The sequence below is a fragment of the Oxyura jamaicensis genome, unplaced genomic scaffold, assembly GCF_011077185.1.
Source record: "Oxyura jamaicensis isolate SHBP4307 breed ruddy duck unplaced genomic scaffold, BPBGC_Ojam_1.0 oxyUn_random_OJ71079, whole genome shotgun sequence".
NCBI classification, from domain to species: domain Eukaryota; kingdom Metazoa; phylum Chordata; class Aves; order Anseriformes; family Anatidae; genus Oxyura; species Oxyura jamaicensis.
Genome location: NW_023310352.1, coordinates 77,143 through 96,957, shown reverse-complemented (window position 1 = coordinate 96,957; position 19,815 = coordinate 77,143). Strand labels below are relative to the sequence as shown.

General features: G+C 52.1%; 2 protein-coding genes across 2 annotated transcripts; one reads left to right on the top strand and one right to left on the bottom strand.

The window, feature by feature from the left end:
- The first annotated feature begins 2,024 nt into the window (after window positions 1–2,024).
- On the top strand, window positions 2,025–3,027 carry LOC118159577 (olfactory receptor 14C36-like). Its single transcript, XM_035314155.1, has one exon. It carries the CDS (start codon window positions 2,041–2,043, stop codon window positions 3,025–3,027), a length of 987 nt encoding a protein of 328 aa, XP_035170046.1. The 5' UTR covers window positions 2,025–2,040.
- A 4,133-nt stretch (window positions 3,028–7,160) lies between these two features.
- Window positions 7,161–19,814, bottom strand: LOC118159576 (olfactory receptor 14C36-like). Its single transcript, XM_035314153.1, has 5 exons — window positions 19,659–19,814; window positions 15,132–15,856; window positions 14,730–14,736; window positions 7,388–7,517; window positions 7,161–7,192 (listed from the first exon to the last, which is right to left on the bottom strand). The coding sequence occupies exons 1-5, from the start codon at window positions 19,812–19,814 to the stop codon at window positions 7,161–7,163; spliced, it is 1,050 nt and encodes a 349-aa protein (XP_035170044.1).
- Window position 19,815: the final 1 nt, after the last annotated feature.

Sequence of the window (19,815 nt, the reverse complement as noted above, 5' to 3'; positions counted from 1 at the left end):
CCAGGCACAAAGCTGCCAGGCTGTTACCATGACTGTGGCAGTGTGCTACTCTGTCAAGCCACAAGCAGCATTTCAGGAGAATCCAGCCCTGTTGCTTATTCTGCAACTGAATGGCCACTTTTCTGACCCTGTCAGGATTCTCATGCACACCACCTTTTCTTTGTGGTGTCTCCTTTCTAGGGAGGAATAATCTCAAGCACAAGCACCAGTACACTCTGAGAAGAGGGGAAGGATCATCTCCCCTGGCCTGCTGGCAACATTCTTCCAAATGCACCCCAGGATCCCCTTGGCCTTCTTGGCCACAAGGGCACGTTGCTGGCTCATGGTCAGCCTGCTGTCCCCCAGGACTCCCAGTTCCCTCTCTGCAGAGCTGCTCGCCTGCAGGTCAGTCCCCAGGCTCATCTCTCCACCCTGCTGAGGTCCCTCTGAATGGCAAAACAGCCTTCTGGGGTATCAGCCACTCCTCCCAGCTTTGTGTCATCAGCAAAGTTTGTGAGGGTGCACATCATCCACTTTACTGATGAATAGTTTGAACAACAAAGAGGCACGTCGGGTAGCTCTGCACAACCTGGAAGGGCAACTCCTGCTGCAGGAATCAGTCAGCAGAGTGTTTAGAAAGGGCCATTTAATGTTTCCTTTGTTTCCTTCCAAGTGTGTTCCCCAGGAGAGACCCTGCTACCTTCCAGGATCTGTGAGCCCCAGGGAAACCAAGAGCCCTGTGCAGGGAGCCTGGTGGGGAGCAGAGCAAGGGAAGCCTTGGGCTGGGCCTCTGCTGCTGAGCTGGGCCGGGCTCCTGGTCCCAAGGGGAGCTCCTGGCAAGCGGGCAGCGCTGCAGAGACACAGCTCTGCCCAGGAGCAGCTCCTCTGCATAGCGCAGCAGGGCTGGGGGCACTGCCTGCACAGACATAGTGGTTAAAGGCAGGCAGAAGTGGCAGGATGCACAGAGCTCACTGAGGGACAACACTTCCCAGCCCTGACCCCGGTAAGTCTCTGGCTGGAGGGCAATGCAGCTGCAGGTCCTGGAGGAAGGAGAAGCCGGGGGTGCAGGCAGGGGTGTCCAGGGCTGTGGTGCAGAGCAGAGTCCCTGCTGTGCCGCAGGGGCTGTGTGCCGGGACAGGGCCTCTGTCGCCTGCCAGGCTCAGCACTCAGCCTGCCTGGGGAGCTGCCCAGGGCGCTGCAGGGAGAAGCTGCGGGTGGAAGGACCCTCCCGGTCAGGGCAGGGTCCTGCTGCTGGCAGGAGGCTGCTGCCTGGGGCAGCCTGCTCACAGATCCTCAGGACAACATGGATTTGTCCAAGGTGAATTTGCAAAACAAGACACAATGCAGGGGCTAGCTGCCTCAGCTTTCCTGAGCCTCTGCTCTCATTTTTCTCCAGCTCAGTGGGAATGGAAATAGAGGATATTTTTTCCAAAAAGAGCCTGAGATACCAGATCCATCCCACTGAGGACTGCAAGAATCACAGCAAGACCCTTTCCTGCCCCTCAGCTCATAGAAAGCTCCACCACCACACATGCAGTGTCAGCAGGGTCTGTGTGACCTGGTCTCTAGGACATGTCCCCAGCAAGCTGCCCCTGGGCAGAGCCCTGCTGCCAGGAGGTGTCTGCAGGGCAGAGCTGAGCACCCAGCGGGTGGGATGGGGGCTGTGACCTGCAGGCAGGAGGCGTGGGGACAGAGACCCAGCTGCAGGCAGGGATAGCTGCAGGCAACAGAGGCTTGGACATGGAGTGAGTTTTTTTTTGAATTTTCAGCAAGCATGCTGAAAATTCTTTGATCTGTATTTAATACAAGAACAGCCCATGTCCTCATTTACCTAACTGTGTAGGTCAGGAATACCACCTCCAGAGCCCTTCTGATCGCAGTGGCACTGGGATCATCATCAACCAAAGCTTGTGAAAGGGACCTGCAAAGATCTTCCTGAAAAGGGAAAGGCAGTCTTGGAAGAATTGTACAAGAAATTGAGTAGGTTTGATCACAGAATTCTGTCCTAATGTTGTACTGATTTTCCCTCCTCTGACAGCCTTCTATTCCCAGAGGCAACACATGTCCAACAGCAGCTCCATCACTGAGTTCCTCCTCCTGGCATTCGCAGACACAAGGGAGCTGCAGTTCCTGCACTTTGCGCTCTTCCTCGGCATCTACCTGGCTGCCCTCCTGGGCAATGGCCTCATCCTCACTGCTGTAGCCTGCGACCACTGCCTCCACACCCCCATGTACTTCTTCCTCCTCAACCTCGCCATCCTTGACCTGGGCTGCATCTCCACCACTCTCCCCAAAGCCATGGCCAATTCTCTCTGGGACACTAGGGCCATTTCCTATGCAGGGTGTGTTGCACAGGTTTTTCTTTTTCCCTTCCTGATATCAGCAGAGTATTCTCTTCTCACCATCATGTCCTATGATCGCTACGTTGCCATCTGCAAGCCCCTGCACTACAGGAGCCTCCTGGGTAGCAGAGCTTGTGCCCAGATGGCAGCAGCTGCCTGGGGCAGTGGGTTTCTCACTGGTGTGCTGCACATTACCAATACATTTTCACTGCCCCTCTGCAGAGGAAATGCTGTGGACCAGTTCTTCTGTGAAATCCCCCAGATCCTCAAGCTCTCCTGTTCACACTCCTACTTCAGGGAAGTTTGGCTTCTTCTGGTTGGTTTCTGTTTAGCATCCGGGTGTTTTTTTTTCATCATTCTGTCCTATGTGCAGATCTTCAGGGCTGTGCTGAGAATGCCCTCTGAGAAGGGGCGGCACAAAGCCTTTTCCATGTGTCTTCCTCACCTATTCGTTGTCTCCCTGTTTCTCAGCACTGCCATGTTTGCCTACCTGAAGCCTCCCTCCATCTCCTCCCCATCCTTGAATGTGTTGGTGGCAGTTCTGTACTCAGTGATTCCTCCAACACTGAACCCTCTCATCTACAGCATGAGGAACCAGGAGCTCAAGGTTGCTGTTAGGAGAGCCATTTCGCAGTTGTTTCTTAAGAATGATTCTTTTCCCTTCTTCTCCAGAAATGACTTTCCCAGCATCCTCTTGCAGGCTTGATCCTCTTGCAGGCTTGATCCTTGTATCATTATCATTATAGCTGTTATTATCTTCAGTGCCACTTGAATTTATAATGTTCTAAAAAATGAAAAAAAAATATAACAAAAAAAAAAAAGTTATTCATCATCCATTTACTGAGTAATGACACTGCTCTGTTTCCTCTTGAGGCTCTGTAAATATGTGTCTAAAAGTACATCACCACTGACTCTCTTAGCATCTGTGTAATAAAATGGGGTGTCCCTAGTGCGCTGCCTGAAGACTTGGCTAGTCTTTCAAAGCCGCTGCCAAGATCAGGGCTGTACAGCTGCTCCATGGAAGGCCTGTTGCTGCATGGATCTGGGAGGGAATAGGTCATTGCCGTGGTGTGAGCTGTGAGAGACCATAAGTAGGATTTAGGAGCCGCTTGTTGGTGTCTTATGACAGCAGAGATGGTGAAGGGTCACTGAGGTACATAGCCATGACTATCCCAAATGTGGCAGGGCAGAGGACAGCCTCCAGGTCATGAACGTAGACCTGTGTTTAGAGCCCAGGTGTTCTCCATGGGCAGCATGGGCCCAGGGCAGGCAGTGACTGGGGGCCTACAAAGAGAGAAAATGCCCAAGATCTTGTCACCAAAGAAGAATGTCATAATTCCTGTGGGATTCTGTGGAGTACCAGCATGCACAGGGAAGGGAGGTTGGAGAGACATTAATGTCACTCTTACAAAGTATCACCAGCTGGATCTAGAAAGACACCAAGAAACCCCTAGTGTCCTTGGCAGTGTTTCCTGCTCTTTCTGAGCACCTGCCAGAATTACAGACCATAATGAGCACGATTAGCAGCAGTGATCCCAACCCAGCTGGGTTTACTTCCTACCCTGTGCAGCACAGCCAGTGTGCAGTCACCTCTTGGGCACCACAGCCTGCTTGGTCTGCTCATAGTGCCCCCAGCCCAGGGACCTGTGGGGAGCATGGGGAGGTGGCCAGGAAGAGCTGGACAGATCAGAGGACACATGGGGAGAGATCAAATGGGAGCTAACCTTGTCTGGAAGTTGCCAAAAATACTGGTGTTCACCTAATCCAAGACTAGGTCTGGACTGTGGGTACCCTAATGCATGTTCATGAGTTAGGGTAGAAGATGAGCCAGAAATCCAGTTTCCTGTTGCTGCGCTAGGTTGGGAAGTGGCTAAAGAAGGACCGGTGTTCTCTATTCTGCATCTCATAACTCCATAATCTTTCCTGAAGAGTGGCATCAAAAGCAAGTCTGGGGCCCTGTGTCAGGGCTTCTAGGGATGGAAGCATGACACAGCAGCCATACCAGTTTGCATCTGTTCCTCAGTCCAAGTCCATCACATGTCCATGTGACAGTCTCCCCCAGGCTGTGTGCTGACCCTTAGCCCAAAAGTCATCAGCAAGTCCTCAGCTTGGGTCCACCCCAAGGCAATGCTGTGTACCAGTTCTTCTGTGAAATCCCCTAGATCCTTGTTGTGGTTTAACCCGGCCAGCAGCTAAGAACCACACAGCCATTCACTCACCCACCCCCCTTCCTCTCTGGGATGGGGGAGAGAATCAGAAAAAATACAAAGCCTAAGGGTTGAGATAAAGATGGTTCATTAGGACAGAAAAGAAAGGAAAATACTAATATGTACAAAAGTGATGCACAATGCAATTACTCACCACCCGCTGACCAATGCTCAGCCTATTCCTGAGCAGCCCGCCCCCCCCCACCCTGGCCAGCCCCTCCACCCTGGCCAGCCCCCCCATATAATTATACAGAATGACATCATATGGTATGGAATACCACTTTGGCCAGTTTGGGTCAACTGTCCTGCTTCTGTCCCCTCCCAGCTCCTGCTGCACCCCCAGCCTGCCCGCTGTCAGGACAGTGTGAGAAGCTGAAAAGTCCTTGGCTTAGAGTAAGCACTGCTCACAAACAATGAAAACATTATTCTCATCCTAAATCCGAAACACAGCACCATACCAGCTACAAGGAGGAAATTAACTCTATCCTAGCTGAAACCAGGACAATCCTCAAGCTCTCCTGCTCACAGTCCTTCCTTAGTGGGTGCTTGTGGGTATTGTTTTTGTGGACTTTCGGAGTGCAGCTGTGACCACAGGAAAAACTAGCCCTCTCCTCGAGCTTGTCCATGACTGGATGCCTCTGCATGCTGCACTGGAAAAGGGAGCATACTGATGACATGCTAATGCCCCTTTCACCTTCCCCATGTATGTGGGACCCTCAAAGAATGTGCCTCAGTCCTAAGGTCCAGCCCAGCTTCTTCTTGCATCAGGAGCCTGGAGAAATTGCCCCAGAAGTCTCAGCTCTTTTGCACACAGGCAGATACTCACAAGTGCATGCACAAAGACACAAACACACAATCTCATACACAGATGTGCACACAAGGCATGGACATGGTCAAACACACAATTCTGTGTACTCTTTACCTTCTTATCTGTTTCTCTAGGTGATCCTGTGAATCACAACAGGCAGACCATGTGGTTCAAATGGCACAAACTTCCTTCTTACTGCCTTTTCTCTTTTCTAGTTATAACAAGTAATGTACCATTCCCAGACTGTAATAGTGGGACCTGCTCCTTCAAAACACCCTATTCTGCAAGGGCATTTCCCTTGTTTAAGGATGAGCTGCCGCAGTTCAGATCACAACCAGCTCCTCCAGCTCGAAAAGGAACCTGCTGGCTGCTGGCCAAAAGCTGAGCCAATGAGCAATGCTGGTTGTGCCTCTTTGATATAAATTTTTGAAAGGGTAAAAATACTCTGTGCAGCAGCAGTTGGCAGAGGAGTGAGAAAATGTGAGAGAAGCAGCCCTGCAGACACCAAGGTCAGTGCAGAAGGAGGGCAGGAAGTGCTCCAGGCACCAGAGCAAAAGTTCCCCTGCAGCCCATGGAGGAGCCCATGTGGAGCAGGTGGATGTGGCCTGAAGGAGGTGGCAGCCATTGGAGGCGAGTCCACACAGGACCAAGATTTCTGGTGGGAGCTGCAGCCCATAGGGAGGAGCTGACACTGGAGTGGACCACTTCTGATGGACTTTCCCCAGCTCTGTACAGATCCATGTTGGATAACATCTTAAGAACTGCAGTTTGTGGAAAATTCATGTTGGATCAGTTTGGGAAGAAACGCATCCCATGGGAGGGAGGGACCCCACCCACCCTGGAGCAGCGGAAGAGGGTGAGGATGGAGATGAAGTGTTATGGACTGACCTTAACCCTCATTCCTCATCCCCATGCATCACTCAGTGGGGAGGAAGTTAAGGAAGTGAGGTGGGGTTTGAAGTTGGTTTTTGTTGGCTCTTAGTTGTCACTGCTCTAGACTCTTATTAATTTACATTAAATGACATGTATTCTCACCAAACCAAGTCTGTCTTGCTGTGACAGTAATTGTGAACAATTTCCTGCCCCTTACCTCAACCCATGAGTTGTTTAATTGCATTCTCTCACCTTGTCCATAAGGAAATGTTCCCCCAGCACAGTCCCCTGCCAGCTCTCACTGCAACAACTCCCCAGTGCCCTCCTGCTTTAGCAGCCTTCCACCTTCACCCAGCCTTGTCCCAGACCCAGCATGTTCAACACAGGGGTTCGCAGACAGACCTGCCCTGGGCAGGCTGGGCTCTGGGCCCAGAGAGGGACCAGGCTGGGCTGGCCATTCAACCGATACAGGCCCTGAGCCCACCAGGAGGATGGAGGTGCTCACATTTCAGTGACTGTTCTTCCCCAGACATTGGTGGAAGGCTGGTGCTGGGAACCATGAGGGGGCTGGTGGTAGCTTTCTTGGGCGGTTTTGCCTTTTTGTTCATGCTACAAGCTGGGCTGAATCTGGGCTGAATCTCTGCCCTGAGACACCCTGCTCAATGGCCTTGTGGGTGTGGAGATACTCTTTACTGTCTGACCATCCTCATGGTAAAGAATTTTTTCCTAATGTCCAGTCTGAACCTCCCCTGGTTCAGTTTTGTGCCATTCCTTTGTGCTTGAGGATGACATGAAACCTTTTCCAGACCCACCTTCCCTGTGCCCATTGGGTCCACATTTCTTCCATGGAGACTGCAGACATCTCATTTGCCCGTGGAAGCCAGGGTATAAGCAGACATCTCATTTGCCCGTGGAAGCCAGGGTATAAACAGACACTATGAGAGAGTCAGCTCAGTCCCAGTGGCACACATATGTGATGGGGGCTACAGAGAAAGAGAGTAGGTTGATGTTTCAGATAAAATGAGACGAAGTCAAATGTGTGTAGGAACATCACAATGGTACTTAACCAAAACAACAACAACAACAAATAATAATATAATATAATATAATATAATGCACAGGAATGTAGTGAATACAATGAATATTGTGAGTCATTTGTGGAGACGTGATAAGTTTACCAGCAGTGGAAAATGTCAACGAAATCACTTTGTTCAGTGCAACTTTCAGCTCTTCGTTTCTCATGCTGTAGATAAAGGGGTTCACTGCTGGAGGAACCACCGAGTACAGAACTGCCACCACCAGGTCCAGGAATGGGGAGGAGTTGGAGAGGGGCTTCAAGTAGATAAACATGACAGTGCTGATAAACAGGGAGACCACAGCCAGGTGAGGGAGGCACATGGAGAAGGCTTTGTGCCTCCCCTGCTCAGAGGGCATCCTCAGCACGGTCCTGATGATCTGAACATAGGAGAGCACAATGAATACAAAACACCCAAAGCTGAATACAAAACAACCAAAGTGAGTTTGGCTCACTATTCCCAGTGAGCCAAAAGGGAAAAAAATGAATGCAGAAACTCGGCAGAAATGCTTAGCCTAAAGCAGGTAACCCCTGCCTTAATTTTCTTGCCAAGTCCCCTTGGAAACATCCCTGTTGTACTGTGGAGCTGAGAGCAGGCTGCCCCAGGCAAGCATCAGCCTCCTGCCAGCAGAAGGACCCTGCCCTGAGGGGGAGGCTCCTTCCACCCGCGGCTTCTCCCCACAGCGCCCTGGACAGCTCCCTGGGCAGGCTGAGTGCTGAGCCTGGCAGGCGGCAGAGGCCCTGTCCCGGCACACAGCCCCTGGGGCACAGCAGGGACTCTGCTCTGCACCACAGCCCTGGCCACCCCTGCCTGCACCCCCGGCTTCTCCTTCCTCCAGGACCTGCGATTGCATTGCCCTCCAGCCAGAGACTTACCGGGGTCAGGGCTGGGAAGTGTTGTCCCTCAGTGAGCTCTGTGCCTCCTGCCACTTCTGCCTGCCTTTAACCACTGTGTCTGTGCAGGGAGTGCCCCCAGCCCTGCTGCGCTGTGCAGAGGAGCTGCTCCTGGGCAGAGCTGTGTCTCTGCAGCGCTGCCCGCTTGCCAGGAGCTCCCCTTGGGCTCAGGAGCGCGGGCCAGCTCAGCAGCAGAGGCCCAGCCCAAGGCCTCCCTTGCTCTGCTCCCCACCAGGCTCCCTGCACAGGGCTCTTGGTTTCCCTGGGGCTCACAGCTCCTGGATGGCAGCAGGGTCTCTCCTGGGGAACAGACTTGGAAGCTGACAAAGGAAACACTAAATGGCCCGCTCTGAAAACTGCGGTTATTGAGTCCTGCAGCAGGAATTGTGCTACCAGGGTGTGCAGGGCTACAGCACGTGCCAAAGTTCCTCTTTGTTGTTCAGATTATTCATCACTGAAGTGTATGATGTAAGGGACTGCATTCTCACAAGCTTTACTGATGACACAACGCTGGGAGGAGTGGCTCATATTCAGAGTGACCTCAGCAGGCTGGAGAGATGAATCTGGGAACTGACCTGCAGGAGAACAGCTCTGCAAAGAAGGACCTGGGAGTCCTGGGGGACAGCAGGCTGACCGTGAGCCAGCAATGTGCCCTTGTGGCCAAGAAGGCCAAGGGGATCCTGGGGTGCATCTGGAAGAGTGTTGCCAGCAGGCCAAGGGAGGTGATTTTCCCCCCTCCACTCAGACTGAACTGGTGCTTGGGGTTATTCCTCCTTAGGAAGGAGACACCAACTTATCTTTGTGTTGTCAATTGCATGAGAAGCCTGACAGGGTCAGAAAAGTGGCCATTTAGTTGCAGAATAAGCAATAGGGCTGGATTCTCCTGAAATGCTACTTGTTGCTTGACAGAGCGGCACACTGCCACAGTCATGGTAACAGCCTGGCAGCTTTGTGCCTGGGTATTACTGTGAGATCAGCCAAATGGAATGAAGGCTTTGTTCCTCATCCTTTCTGTTGAGAGAGGGGTTTTGCCTCTTGGCAGAAGCTGTCACTGCCACCTGTTTCCTGGGCTCCTTCTATGAGTGGCTTGCACCCTTCGAGCCTGGATATATGCATAGCTTTGGTTCTCTTGCTTTCCACTACCCATTGGCGGTCAAAGCTAGGCAACCCAAGGCCTTTTCCAGAGCTGGTCATCAGGGAAAGGCAATGCTGGGACTCCTTGCAACAGGCTGCAGTAATTCTGTCATTGATTATGTCAATTGTGGGTGCCTGGAGTGTTTTCGACTTTCTAGAGGTGAATTTGGAGTATGGGAATGCTTTATACAAACACAAAAGAGCTTGGACATGTTGGCTTGTGCTCAGTGACTCTCCTAGAGTGCTTCAGGTTACTGAATCAAAGTCTGGAATGCCTGGAGAGCATCCTTGTCCTAGAGCCACTGACACACTGGCTGATACTGACTTGGTTACTGAAAATACAGTCTGACTGGAGTCTTCAACTTCCGAGATGTCTGCTGGAAAAATAAATAAATAAATAAATAAATAAATCAGCAGAGAGGAAACAGTCTAGGAGGTCTTTGGAGTGTGTGGAAGATAACTTCACAACACAGCTGGTCAGTGAGGAAACCAGGAAAAGTGCCCGCCTGGACCTTTTGATTGTGAACAGTGAAGGACTTGAGGGGGATGTGAAGGTTGGAGGCCATCTTGGGCATAACGATCATGAATTAATAGTTTTTGATTCTTAAAGAGGTAAGGAGCAGGGTTAGCAGAACTGGTGCCTTGGATTTCTGGAGGGTAGATATTGGTCTCTTAAGGAGGCTGGATGGCAGAGTCCCTTAGGACGCAGTCGTGAAAGGTAAAGGAGTCCAGGAAGGCTGGACAGTCTTCAAGGAGGAAATCCTAATGGCAGAGGAAAAGGTCATCCCCATGTGCCAAAAGATGAGACAGCAGAGAAGATGGGCCTGGCTGAACCAAGAGCTTTGGCTGGAGCTCAGTAAGAAAAAGAGAGTTGATGACCTTTGGAAGAAGGAGCAGAACACTCAGGAGGACTACAGAGATGTTGTGAGGCTGTGCAGGGAGAAAATTAGAAGGGCTAAAGCCCAACTGGAACTCAGTCTGGCTACTGCCGTACAGGAGAATTAAAAATGCTTTTATAAATGCCTTAGCAACAAAAGGAGGACTAAGGAGAATCTCCATCCTGTGTGATGAACCTGTTTTCCTATGAAAAGGTGATGCACTTAGGGGATGAGGGAGAGGCTGTGGATGTTGTCTGCCTAAGGTTTAGCAAAACCTTTGACTCTATTTCCCAAAGTTAAATCTAAATTAACTTTGCGGGTCACAAGTGGAGTCCCCCAGGGCTTGGTACTGGGGCCAGACACAGGACAAGAAGAAATGGCCTCAAGTTGCACCAGGGGAGGTTTAGGTTGGTTATTGGGAAAAAAAAATGTCTTCCTTGAAAGTGTTGTGATGCATTGGAACAGGCTGCCCAGGGATGTGGTGGACTGGTCATCCCTGGAGGTATTCAGAAGACATGTAGGTGTGGTGCTTAGGGACAAGGTTTAGGGATAGACGTGTCAGTGTTAAGTAAATGAGTGGACTTGATGATCTGAGAGGTATTTTCCAATCTACTTGGCTCCATGGTTCTATGGTTCTATGAGTCTAACATTAAGTCACAATCATTGGAAGGCAGCCACTTCAGTCTGGGAACTCGAGACTATGGCCTGGATAAGACCATAATTTGTGCAAGGGATTCCTGTGGGCTGGCACCATGCATCCTGGCACACTTGCAAGTGGATTCCTGGAGTTCACTACACTTGAAATGGCCATTGAGACCCCTGAGAAACTCGTGTTGCTGCATGTGTGATAACCTCAGGCAGAAATACTCAAGTGCAGGTGACTTTGAGTGGCTGTGGCAGAGCCCAGCAGCTTACCCCGGTCTGAGAATACGTCTCCTTCTGTTCTGGTTTAGCCCGGCCAACAGCTAAACACCTCACAGCCGTTCGCTCACCCTCTCCCCTCCCTCTCTGAGATGGGGGAGGGAAACAGGAAAGTGAAGCCTGTGGGTTGAGATAAAAACCATTTATGAAGACAGAATATTAATAATAATAACAATAACAACAACAATAATAATAATTTGTACGAAACTAGGGATGCACAATGCAATTGCTCACCACCCGCTGACCAATGCCCAGCCTATCCCCAAGCAGCCGGCCCTCCACCCTGGCTAGCCAGCCCTATATATTTAGCATGACGTCAGATGGTATGGAATACCCCTTTGGCCAGTTTGGGTCAGCTGTCTTGGGTCTGTCCCCTCCCAGCTCCTGCTGCACCCCCAGCCTGCCTGCTGGGAGGACATAGCGAGGAGCTGAAAAGTCCTTGGCTTGGTGTAAGTACTGCTCTGCAACAATTAAAACATCAGCATGTTAGCAGCATTCTTCTCCTAAGCCAAAACATAGCACCCTACCAGCTCCTAGGAGGAAAATTAACTCTGTCCTAACTGAAACCAGGACACCTTCCTACTAGGGAAATCAAAAGGCATTAATATGAACAGACCCATCAGGTCAATACGTATAGTAAGGGAAAGTAATATTTATTGTGCTGTAGGTGCAGCAGGCAATAGGCCTCAGATTGGGCCTTAGAAGACTCAAGCAGATCTAATCCAGTTCATCCATGAGCTAAGACAAACACCGTATGCAGAGCGAAGGACACTGAGTTGTGCCCTGCCATGAAGGAGGATGCAGAGCACAGCTATAAGAGGTGTCTTAATTGTGCCACGACCAATGAAGATTCAGCTGAAATGAAAGCCCCAGCCCAGGACCAATGGAGTGAAGGTCTCTGGGCATAACTGCAGAAAGAATTTGCAAGACCCCTGCCAGTGACAGCTTGAAACACCAAAGGCATCTTGGTAGTAGTAGGTCCTTTTGGCACTTGGGCAGATGTCCTCCTGGCAAAACCAACACGGAGGCCACCACTGCAAAGCTACTGTGTAACACCGACTTTTGTCTGTGGGGTCCAGACAGGGGAGAGGGGAAGGGGATAGTCAGGCCGTGGGGAGGGGGCTGGAGTGAGGTCATTGCCACTGCAGCATCCTGATTGGCCCTCAGAAGGGCTAGCCGGCAAGCACTATGACATCATCCCACGCATCAGAGAGCTCCCTGGGCAGAAATGATGTCACTGCAGAGGAGAGGGCGAGGGGCTGGCAGAGCCCCATCAAGGGGCTGGCTGGGGGTCCCCTCTGCTACAGCCACCTGATGGCACGGGGCAGGCAGGAGGGCAAGTAGGCCTTGTGGCCACCTTGCTCAGGACGAGCCCTGGCTGAGCTGGGTGAGAAATCTGTGCCTTAGCTGCAGGCCTGGCACCTCTGGTTTCGCCCAACACCCATTGTCTGTCATCCTCCTGCTGTGCACCATGGTGGGGAACCTGGCCCTGTGTTCTGCATGACCTCCTCACAGGCTCTGGCAGGCTGCGGTGAGGTCCCCTCAGCCTTCCCTTCTTCAAGATGGACAGGCCCAACTCTGTCAACCACTCCTCACAGGACAAGGGCTCCAGGCTCTGACCATCCTGGGGGCCCTTTCCTAAACCTCCTCCAGTTCTCTGAAGTCTTTCCTGTATGGGGGATCTGAATGGATGCAGCATTGTGCCACCCTCCAAGTCCTGGCCGTGCCCCTGGTTGTACAGCCCAGGAATCTGCTGGCCTCCCTTGCTGCCAGGACATACGGCTGCCTCCTGCCCAGCTCCTTGTCCAGCAAGACCTTTCCCCTGGGGCTGATACCATACAGAAAGAGTGTGCTGGGGCCGGGGTTATTGAAGTTCTGGTCAATAGGTTTTCTTGTCCTCCTTGAGCACTTTCCCTGAATAGAGTAGCCTTTTCAATAAGGACTCAGTTAAAAAAGCACAGAGTCCTCAGGCCCAGCTTGGCCTGCTCTCATTAAATCAGCCTCCCCACTCAGCAGCAGCCCTGCATTTCCCTTCTTCATCCTTGGTCTCCATTCCAGTAATCAAAGCTCTTCTCTTTTACCTTGACTTTTCTTGCAAACACCAATTCCAGATGAGCTCTGCCATTGCCAAAACCATACTTCCACCACCACCACAGGTTACGTTTTTTTGGAGCCTTTCCCTGCGGTCCTTCCCTGGGAGCTGCTTCATGGCCCCTGCTGCAGCCCAGCCCCACTGCCCCACACCTGGTTCCACAGCCATGCTGCCAAGGCAGCACACATGGCAGTGCACATCCAAGGCTGGGTCAAGCTCCCTCTGTTACAATTCAAATGCCACCCTCACGGTCCCTTCCTGCCATGGCCCTCCCTCCCCCATGCCCCAACCCCTGTCCTGCCCCAGCCCCAGTCCCATTGGGGGCTCTGCAGAGAGCCCTGCTCCAAGTCTGCTGGGCTCTGGGCCAGGACAGAGGCCGAGAGGGCTGGCTGTTCATCTGACACAGGCCCTGAGCATGACATGAGGATGGGGATGGCCTGGCAGTCAAATTCACCCCTAAGCCTATGTGGAATGGCAAGTACTGGACATGGTCAATAAGAGAGGCTGCGGGTGATGAATGCCCTGATACACCTCCCTGCTCTGTCCCGTGACACTAGGGCAAAACCCAGCCTCCTCTCTCCTGCACCGGCCTGTGTTCCATCCCTGCCACACAACCCAAAGCCAGCGGTGCATGTCCACCCCCTGAATGGCTGCACATCCCAGCTCGACACGGATGTTCCTCTCTGCTGGGCAGCATCCAGCCCAGCCCAGCTGCCCTCCAGCTCTCCCAGCTCCATGCCCTCTGCCCACCTCCCTGCCCTCTGACCAACCCAGTGGCAGTGGCCCCATGGCAGTACCCACTACAGGCAGCTGCAGGGCTCTGGGCACTGCCACCACAGCCCCAGCCCCTCTGAAGGGCACAGCATTTCCTGGGAGCACAGAGGGCACAGCCCCACGTATGGGACATACATGGCACAAGCGTACAGGTGTCATTGGTCCCAGCCATGTCCCCTGCTCTCCTCTGCAGCAGATGTTGGGAGGCCTGCAGCCCCTCTGTGCCATCCCTAACAGCACTTGACATCCATGACATCACTTTCCTAATGGCAGAAATGGTCTCTCCTTGAGCTCCTGGTTCCTTGTGCAGTAGATGAGGGGGTTCACTGCTGGGAGCATAACTGATTACAGGACAGCCATCACCAGGTCCAAGGATGTGGACAAGATGGAAGGGCACTTCAGGTAGGCAAAAAAGGCACTCCTGCGAAACAGGGAGACCATGGCGAGGAGAGGAGGCTTTGTGCCATTTCTGCTCAGAGGGCATCCTCAGTGCAGCCCTGAAGATTTGCACATAGCTGATGGACTCTCCAAGCAGCTTCACATTTATGTCCTGGAGGATATCCTCTGCCCTGCCCCATGTAGGACAGTCATGCCTATGTACCTCCATGACCGTCTCTGCTGTCATTAGACACCAATATGTTACACCTAAATCCTATGCTTGGTCTCCCAAATCCATTCAGCAAGAGGCCTGCTGGGGAGCAACTGCACAGCCCTGATTTTGGCACAAGCTGTGAAAGAAGAGTGAAGTGTTCAGACAGTGCACTATGAAGATCCTGTTATATTAAGGAGTTACTATAACAGTCAGTGCTGACCTACTGTGAGACACATTTATAGAGCCTCCAGAGTAAACAGAGCAGTGTCATTCCTCATTAGAAATGAGACATCTACAAGCGTTTCTCTGAGAACATAAATGCTAATGACACTAAAGATAACAATGAAAATATAAATATGAAACAAGGATGAGGCTGTCATGGGGATAGGAAAGTCACTTGTGTAGAAAGAGGGAAAATCTATCACGACTCAGAAACATCCAATAAATCATTTGTCTAATAGCACCCTTGAGCTCCTGGTTCCTCATGCTATAGATGAGGGAGTTCAGTGTTGGGGGCATCACCGAGTAGAGAACTGTCACCACAGGGTTAGAGGATGGGGAGGAGATGGTGGGGGGCTTCAGGTAGACAAACATGAAAGTGCTGAGAAAAGGAGAGACCACAGCCAGGTGAGGGAGGCACGTAGAAAAGGCTTTGTACTGTCCCTGCTCAGAGGGCATCCTCAGCACAGCCCTGAAGATCCGCACATAAGAAAAGACAATGAAAACAAAACAACCAGATGTCAAACAAGCACTAAACAGAAGCACCCAAACCTCCCTGAGGTAGGTATTTGTGCAGGAGACCTTGAGGATCTGGGGAATTTCACAGAAGAACTGGTCCACGGCATTGCCTTGGCAGAGGGGCAGGGAAAATGTACTGGCAGTGTGCAGCAGAGCATAGAGAACCCCACTGCCCCAGGCAGCTGCTGCCATCTGGGCACAAGCTCTGCTGCCCAGGAGGGTCCCATAGTGCAGGGGCTTGCAGATGGCAACATAGAGGTCATAGGACATGACAGTGAGAAGAAAATACTCTGCTGAGATCAAGAAGACAAAAAGAAAGACCTGTGCAACACATCCTGAGTAGGAAATGGCCTTGGTGTCCCAGAGGCAATTGGCCATGGCTTTGGGGAGAGTGGTGGAGATGCAGCCCAGGTCGAGGAGGGCAAGGTTGAGGAGGAAGAAGTACATGGGGGTGTGGAGGCCATGGTTGCAGGCTACAGTGGTGAGGATGAGGCCGTTGCCCAGGAGGTCAGCCAGGTAGATGTCCAGGAAGAGCGCAAAGTGCAGGAGCTGCAGGTCACGTGTGTCTGCAAATGCCAGGAGGAGGAACTCGGTGATGGAGCTGCTGTTGGACATGTGCTGCCTATTGGGTGTAGGGATCTGTATAGGTAGTACAATGCAATGAGAAGTTAGGACAGGCGTCTTTGAATGAAACCGGTACCATTCCTTGTAGACTATCCCCCTGCCATACTTAAAAGCTTTTCCCTTTTTCTGCTGGAATCTTTCATTCAGCTCCACAACATGAGCTTCATTTTAAAGGTTCATTGTGCCATGAGGAGCTGGGGCCTCTGCTCCAGGGCTCTTGAGGGTATCAGTCCTGACTCAGTGCAGAGAGTACACGGGAACATGGCAGCTGGGCAAAGTTTTATTTTCAGGTTTTGTCAGATGAAATCCTTTCTTACACAGAAGGGCTTGTCAGCATCTGCATTCCAGTGCTACAGAATTTAGTTGGCAGAAAGGAGTTTTAGGGGCAATTTTTTCTACATATCCTCTTCCCCCCACTTCATGCCCAAGCAGTGTTCTCTACAGTCAGAAATCCTAAGGATTTCTGCTGCACTCACAGTGAATGGTTGTGAGACCTGAGAGGCAAAGGGATTCCCTTTGGCTCAGAGCAGGGTGAGGGGAGCTGGCTGTGCTTGTTCCCAGCTGCCTTGGGTCTGTAGCTTTTGGAGAGCAATCACATTTCTGTTACCTGAGAAGTCACCAGACACTGCTGAGAGCAGAGGAATCCACTGCCAGTCACTGAATACCCAGCCTTTCTCAAGGTACCTGAGCAAGTTTGCAGCACCACTCCTTTAGCCAAGGACACCAGTCATTCATTTCACCAACCCATCGGCATGTTCTTGCATGCAGCATCTCTCTGCTTCTTTCCTGGGCTTTCAAATAACATGAAGATGCTATGGAAAATATTTGCATCCTGAAGGGCAGCTCACCACTCGAAAGGACACCCCAAGGAGATAGCGAAATGTCCTAATGGTGATGTGTCATTAAGGGAAAGTAAACTCATTCCCAGCCTCACAGAATGCATGGCCCACGATCCTAGGCAGTTGCTCTCAGCCTCCCTGCACCACAGAGGAAAATGGGCACAGGGTTGGAAAGATGCACCTCTGCTCTGCTGGAAATGTGGCTGCAGACTTGCTTCTTGCCATGGATCCATAGCAGTGAGGGCAGGGCTTTCCTGGGTGGGAGAGGAGGCAAGGGGCTTGCTCAGCAGAAGGGCTCTGCACTGACTGGGAAAAATAAAAAAAAATAAAAAAAATGCAGGAACAGGCTAGGTGCACATGCATCTTTGGAGGTGAAAAATGACCTGTCAGAAAGCCAAACTTGATGCTGAAGCTGTCCATAAACAAAATAGAGGATGAAGGCAATTTATAAGCCCCCTTAAAATACTTCTGATGATCAGAGTTACAGTTCAGGAATCCCAGAGATGTGTTCAGACCTCACAGTTCCTTTTCCATTTCATTCTGCAAACTCTCCCCATCCTGTAAGTGTTGGAAAGTGAAAACAAAGCAGAAAACTCCTGCCTTGAAATTCCTCATGAAAGGTCCCCTTGGATACATTCTGGATGTCCTGTGGAGCTGAGAGCAGGCTGCCCCAGGCAGCAGCCTGCCAGCAGCAGGACCCTGCCCTGACGGGGAGGGTCCTTCCACCCGCAGCTTCTCCCTGCAGCGCCCTGGACAGCTCCCTGGGCAGGCTGAGTGCTGAGCCTGGCAGGCGGCAGAGGCCCTGCCCCAGCACACAGCTCCTGGGGCACAGCAGGGACCCTGCTCTGCACCACAGCCCTGGACACCCCTGCCTGCACCCCTGGCTTCTCCTTCCTCCAGGACCTGCGATTGCATTGCCCTCCAGCCAGAGACTTACCGGGGTCAGGGCTGGGAAGTGTTCTCCCCCAGTGAGCTCTTTGCATCCTGCCACTTCTGCCTGCCTTTAACCACTGTGTCTGTGCAGGCAGTGCCCCCAGCCCTGCTGCGCTATGCAGAGGAGCTGCTCCTGGGCAGAGCTGTGTCTCTGCAGCGCTGCCCGCTTGCCAGGAGCTCCCCTTGGGACCAGGAGCCCAGCCCAGCTCAGCAGCAGAGGCCCAGCCCAAGGCCTCCCTTGCTCTGCTCCCCACCAGGCTCCCTGCCCATGGCCCTGGGGCTACAGGGGAACCTGCTGGGAAACAGCCTGAAGGAATCTCTGGGGTTCCCTCTCTCACCTGGGCACAGACACTTCTTCACAACAGGGTCATTTCTCTTTTTCAGCATGGAATCAATTTCTTTGTCCTCTTTCTTTGTCCTGTGTACAGGCAGGACACACAGTCCGGTTGTGCCCCAATGCCCTCAGCCTGGGGCACAGGCAGGAGGAGCTTTTATCCATGCCTGCTGTTACAGGGCTGGGACCTTGATAGAAGAGGTGCTGAGATGTCGGGGGACATGTCCATCAGCTTGGGGCACTGTGCTGAATAGGGACATATGGATGGGGGGGTGAATAACAAGGTACTGTCCTCCATTTGAAGAAGCAACTCCTCTATGGGATGGGCAGCAGGTTGGGGGAGCCCTTGTGGGTGTCTTATGGAAGTCTTATGGAAGCCATTGGAGTAAGTTGAGTTCAATGACCCCATATGACAGTGGGAGCCTTTAATCACTCATTCACAGGAACGGGACACTGCTTGGTGCAAACATTCCTGATATTTTCTGTGGGTTCTTGGAGACAGCTTCTGTGCACAGCTGCCAGATGGGCAGAGGAGGAGGGGCACCTTGCAGAGGAGTTGTGGCTGAGGAGCCAGGGCAGGCATCCCTTGTCCTGAGCTGAAGGCCAGCAGCAAGCGAGATGGAGGGCTGCTGGAGTGTGACCATCACTTCCAACGTGACTTCCCTGTTTGACTTCCCTGTTTCCAGTGCTCATGCAGCTCTCCTCCAAAGGTAAGGGTGTTAGGAGCCCCTTCCCAAGGGGTGTCACAGGGGCTGTCAACTGTCCAAAACTGTAAATCCTGGGCTTTGGGAGGAGGCTGGACAAGGCTGTTGGCTGCTGTGAGAGCCTTGCTTGAGTGTCCCTCTGAACTCAGGGGACAATGTGGCAGCCAGGACTCCTGGGTCCTGATGCTAGGGATACCCTTATCGCTAGGGCTTCTCTAGGCATGCCTCCTCATGATGGGGGACAATTCAGGGCCAGATTTCCCTGGGAGCTGGTGCCTCTTTGGGATCTGGCTCTGGGAGGAAAGACATAGAATCATAGAATGGCCTGGGTTGAACAGGACCTTAAAGATCATCTACTTTCTACCCCCCTGCTCTGAGCAGGGTACCAACCACTAGAGCATGCTGCCCAGAGATGCATCCAGCCTGGCCATGAATGCCTCCAGGGATGGGGCATCTACATCCTCTCTGGGCAACCTGTTCCAGTGCCTCACCACCCTCCAAGTGAAAAACTTTCTCCTAATTTCTAATCTAAATCTTCCATCTTAGTTTAAAACCACTCCCCCTTCTCCCATCACTACCAACACATGTAAACAGGCATTCCCCCTCCTGTTTATACACTCCCTTCAAATACTGGAAGGCTGCAATGAGGCCTCCCTGGAGCCTTCTCTTCTCCAAACTAAACAAGCCCAGTTCCCTCAACCTTCCTGCATAGGAGAGGTGCCCCAGCCCTCTGATCATCTTAGTGGCCCTCCTCTGGACCCATCCTTCTTGTGCTGGAGGCCCCAGGCCTGCACGCAGTATTCCACATGGGGTCTCACAAGAGCCTAGTAGAGGGGGACAATCACCTCCTTCTCCCTGCTGGCCACCCATTTTTTAATGCAGCCCAGGACACAGTTGGCCTTCCGGGCTGCAAGCACACACTGCTGGCTCATGTCCAGCTTCTTGTTCAGCAGGACCCCCAGGTCCTTCGCCGTAGGGCTGCTCTCAAGTTCTTCTTTGCCCAGTCTAGATAAGTACCTGGGATTGCCCCAGCCCAAGTGCAACACATTGAACTTGGCCTTGTTGAACCTCATT

Bases quoted from the DNA above. Each gene is read 5' to 3' on its own strand.
- LOC118159577 (XM_035314155.1), top strand. From the start codon at position 2,041: ATGTCCAACAGCAGCTCCATCACTGAGTTCCTCCTCCTGGCATTCGCA.
- LOC118159576 (XM_035314153.1), bottom strand. From the start codon at position 19,814: ATGAGGTTCAACAAGGCCAAGTTCAATGTGTTGCACTTGGGCTGGGGC. The intron at 15,857-19,658 runs GTGCTTGCAGCC...CGTGACCTGCAG, and splicing joins TGGACATGAGCCAGCAGTGT to CTCCTGCACTTTGCGCTCTT. The intron at 7,193-7,387 runs GTAAACTTATCA...CTTTCTCTGTAG, and splicing joins GTTGACATTTTCCACTGCTG to CCCCCATCACATATGTGTGC.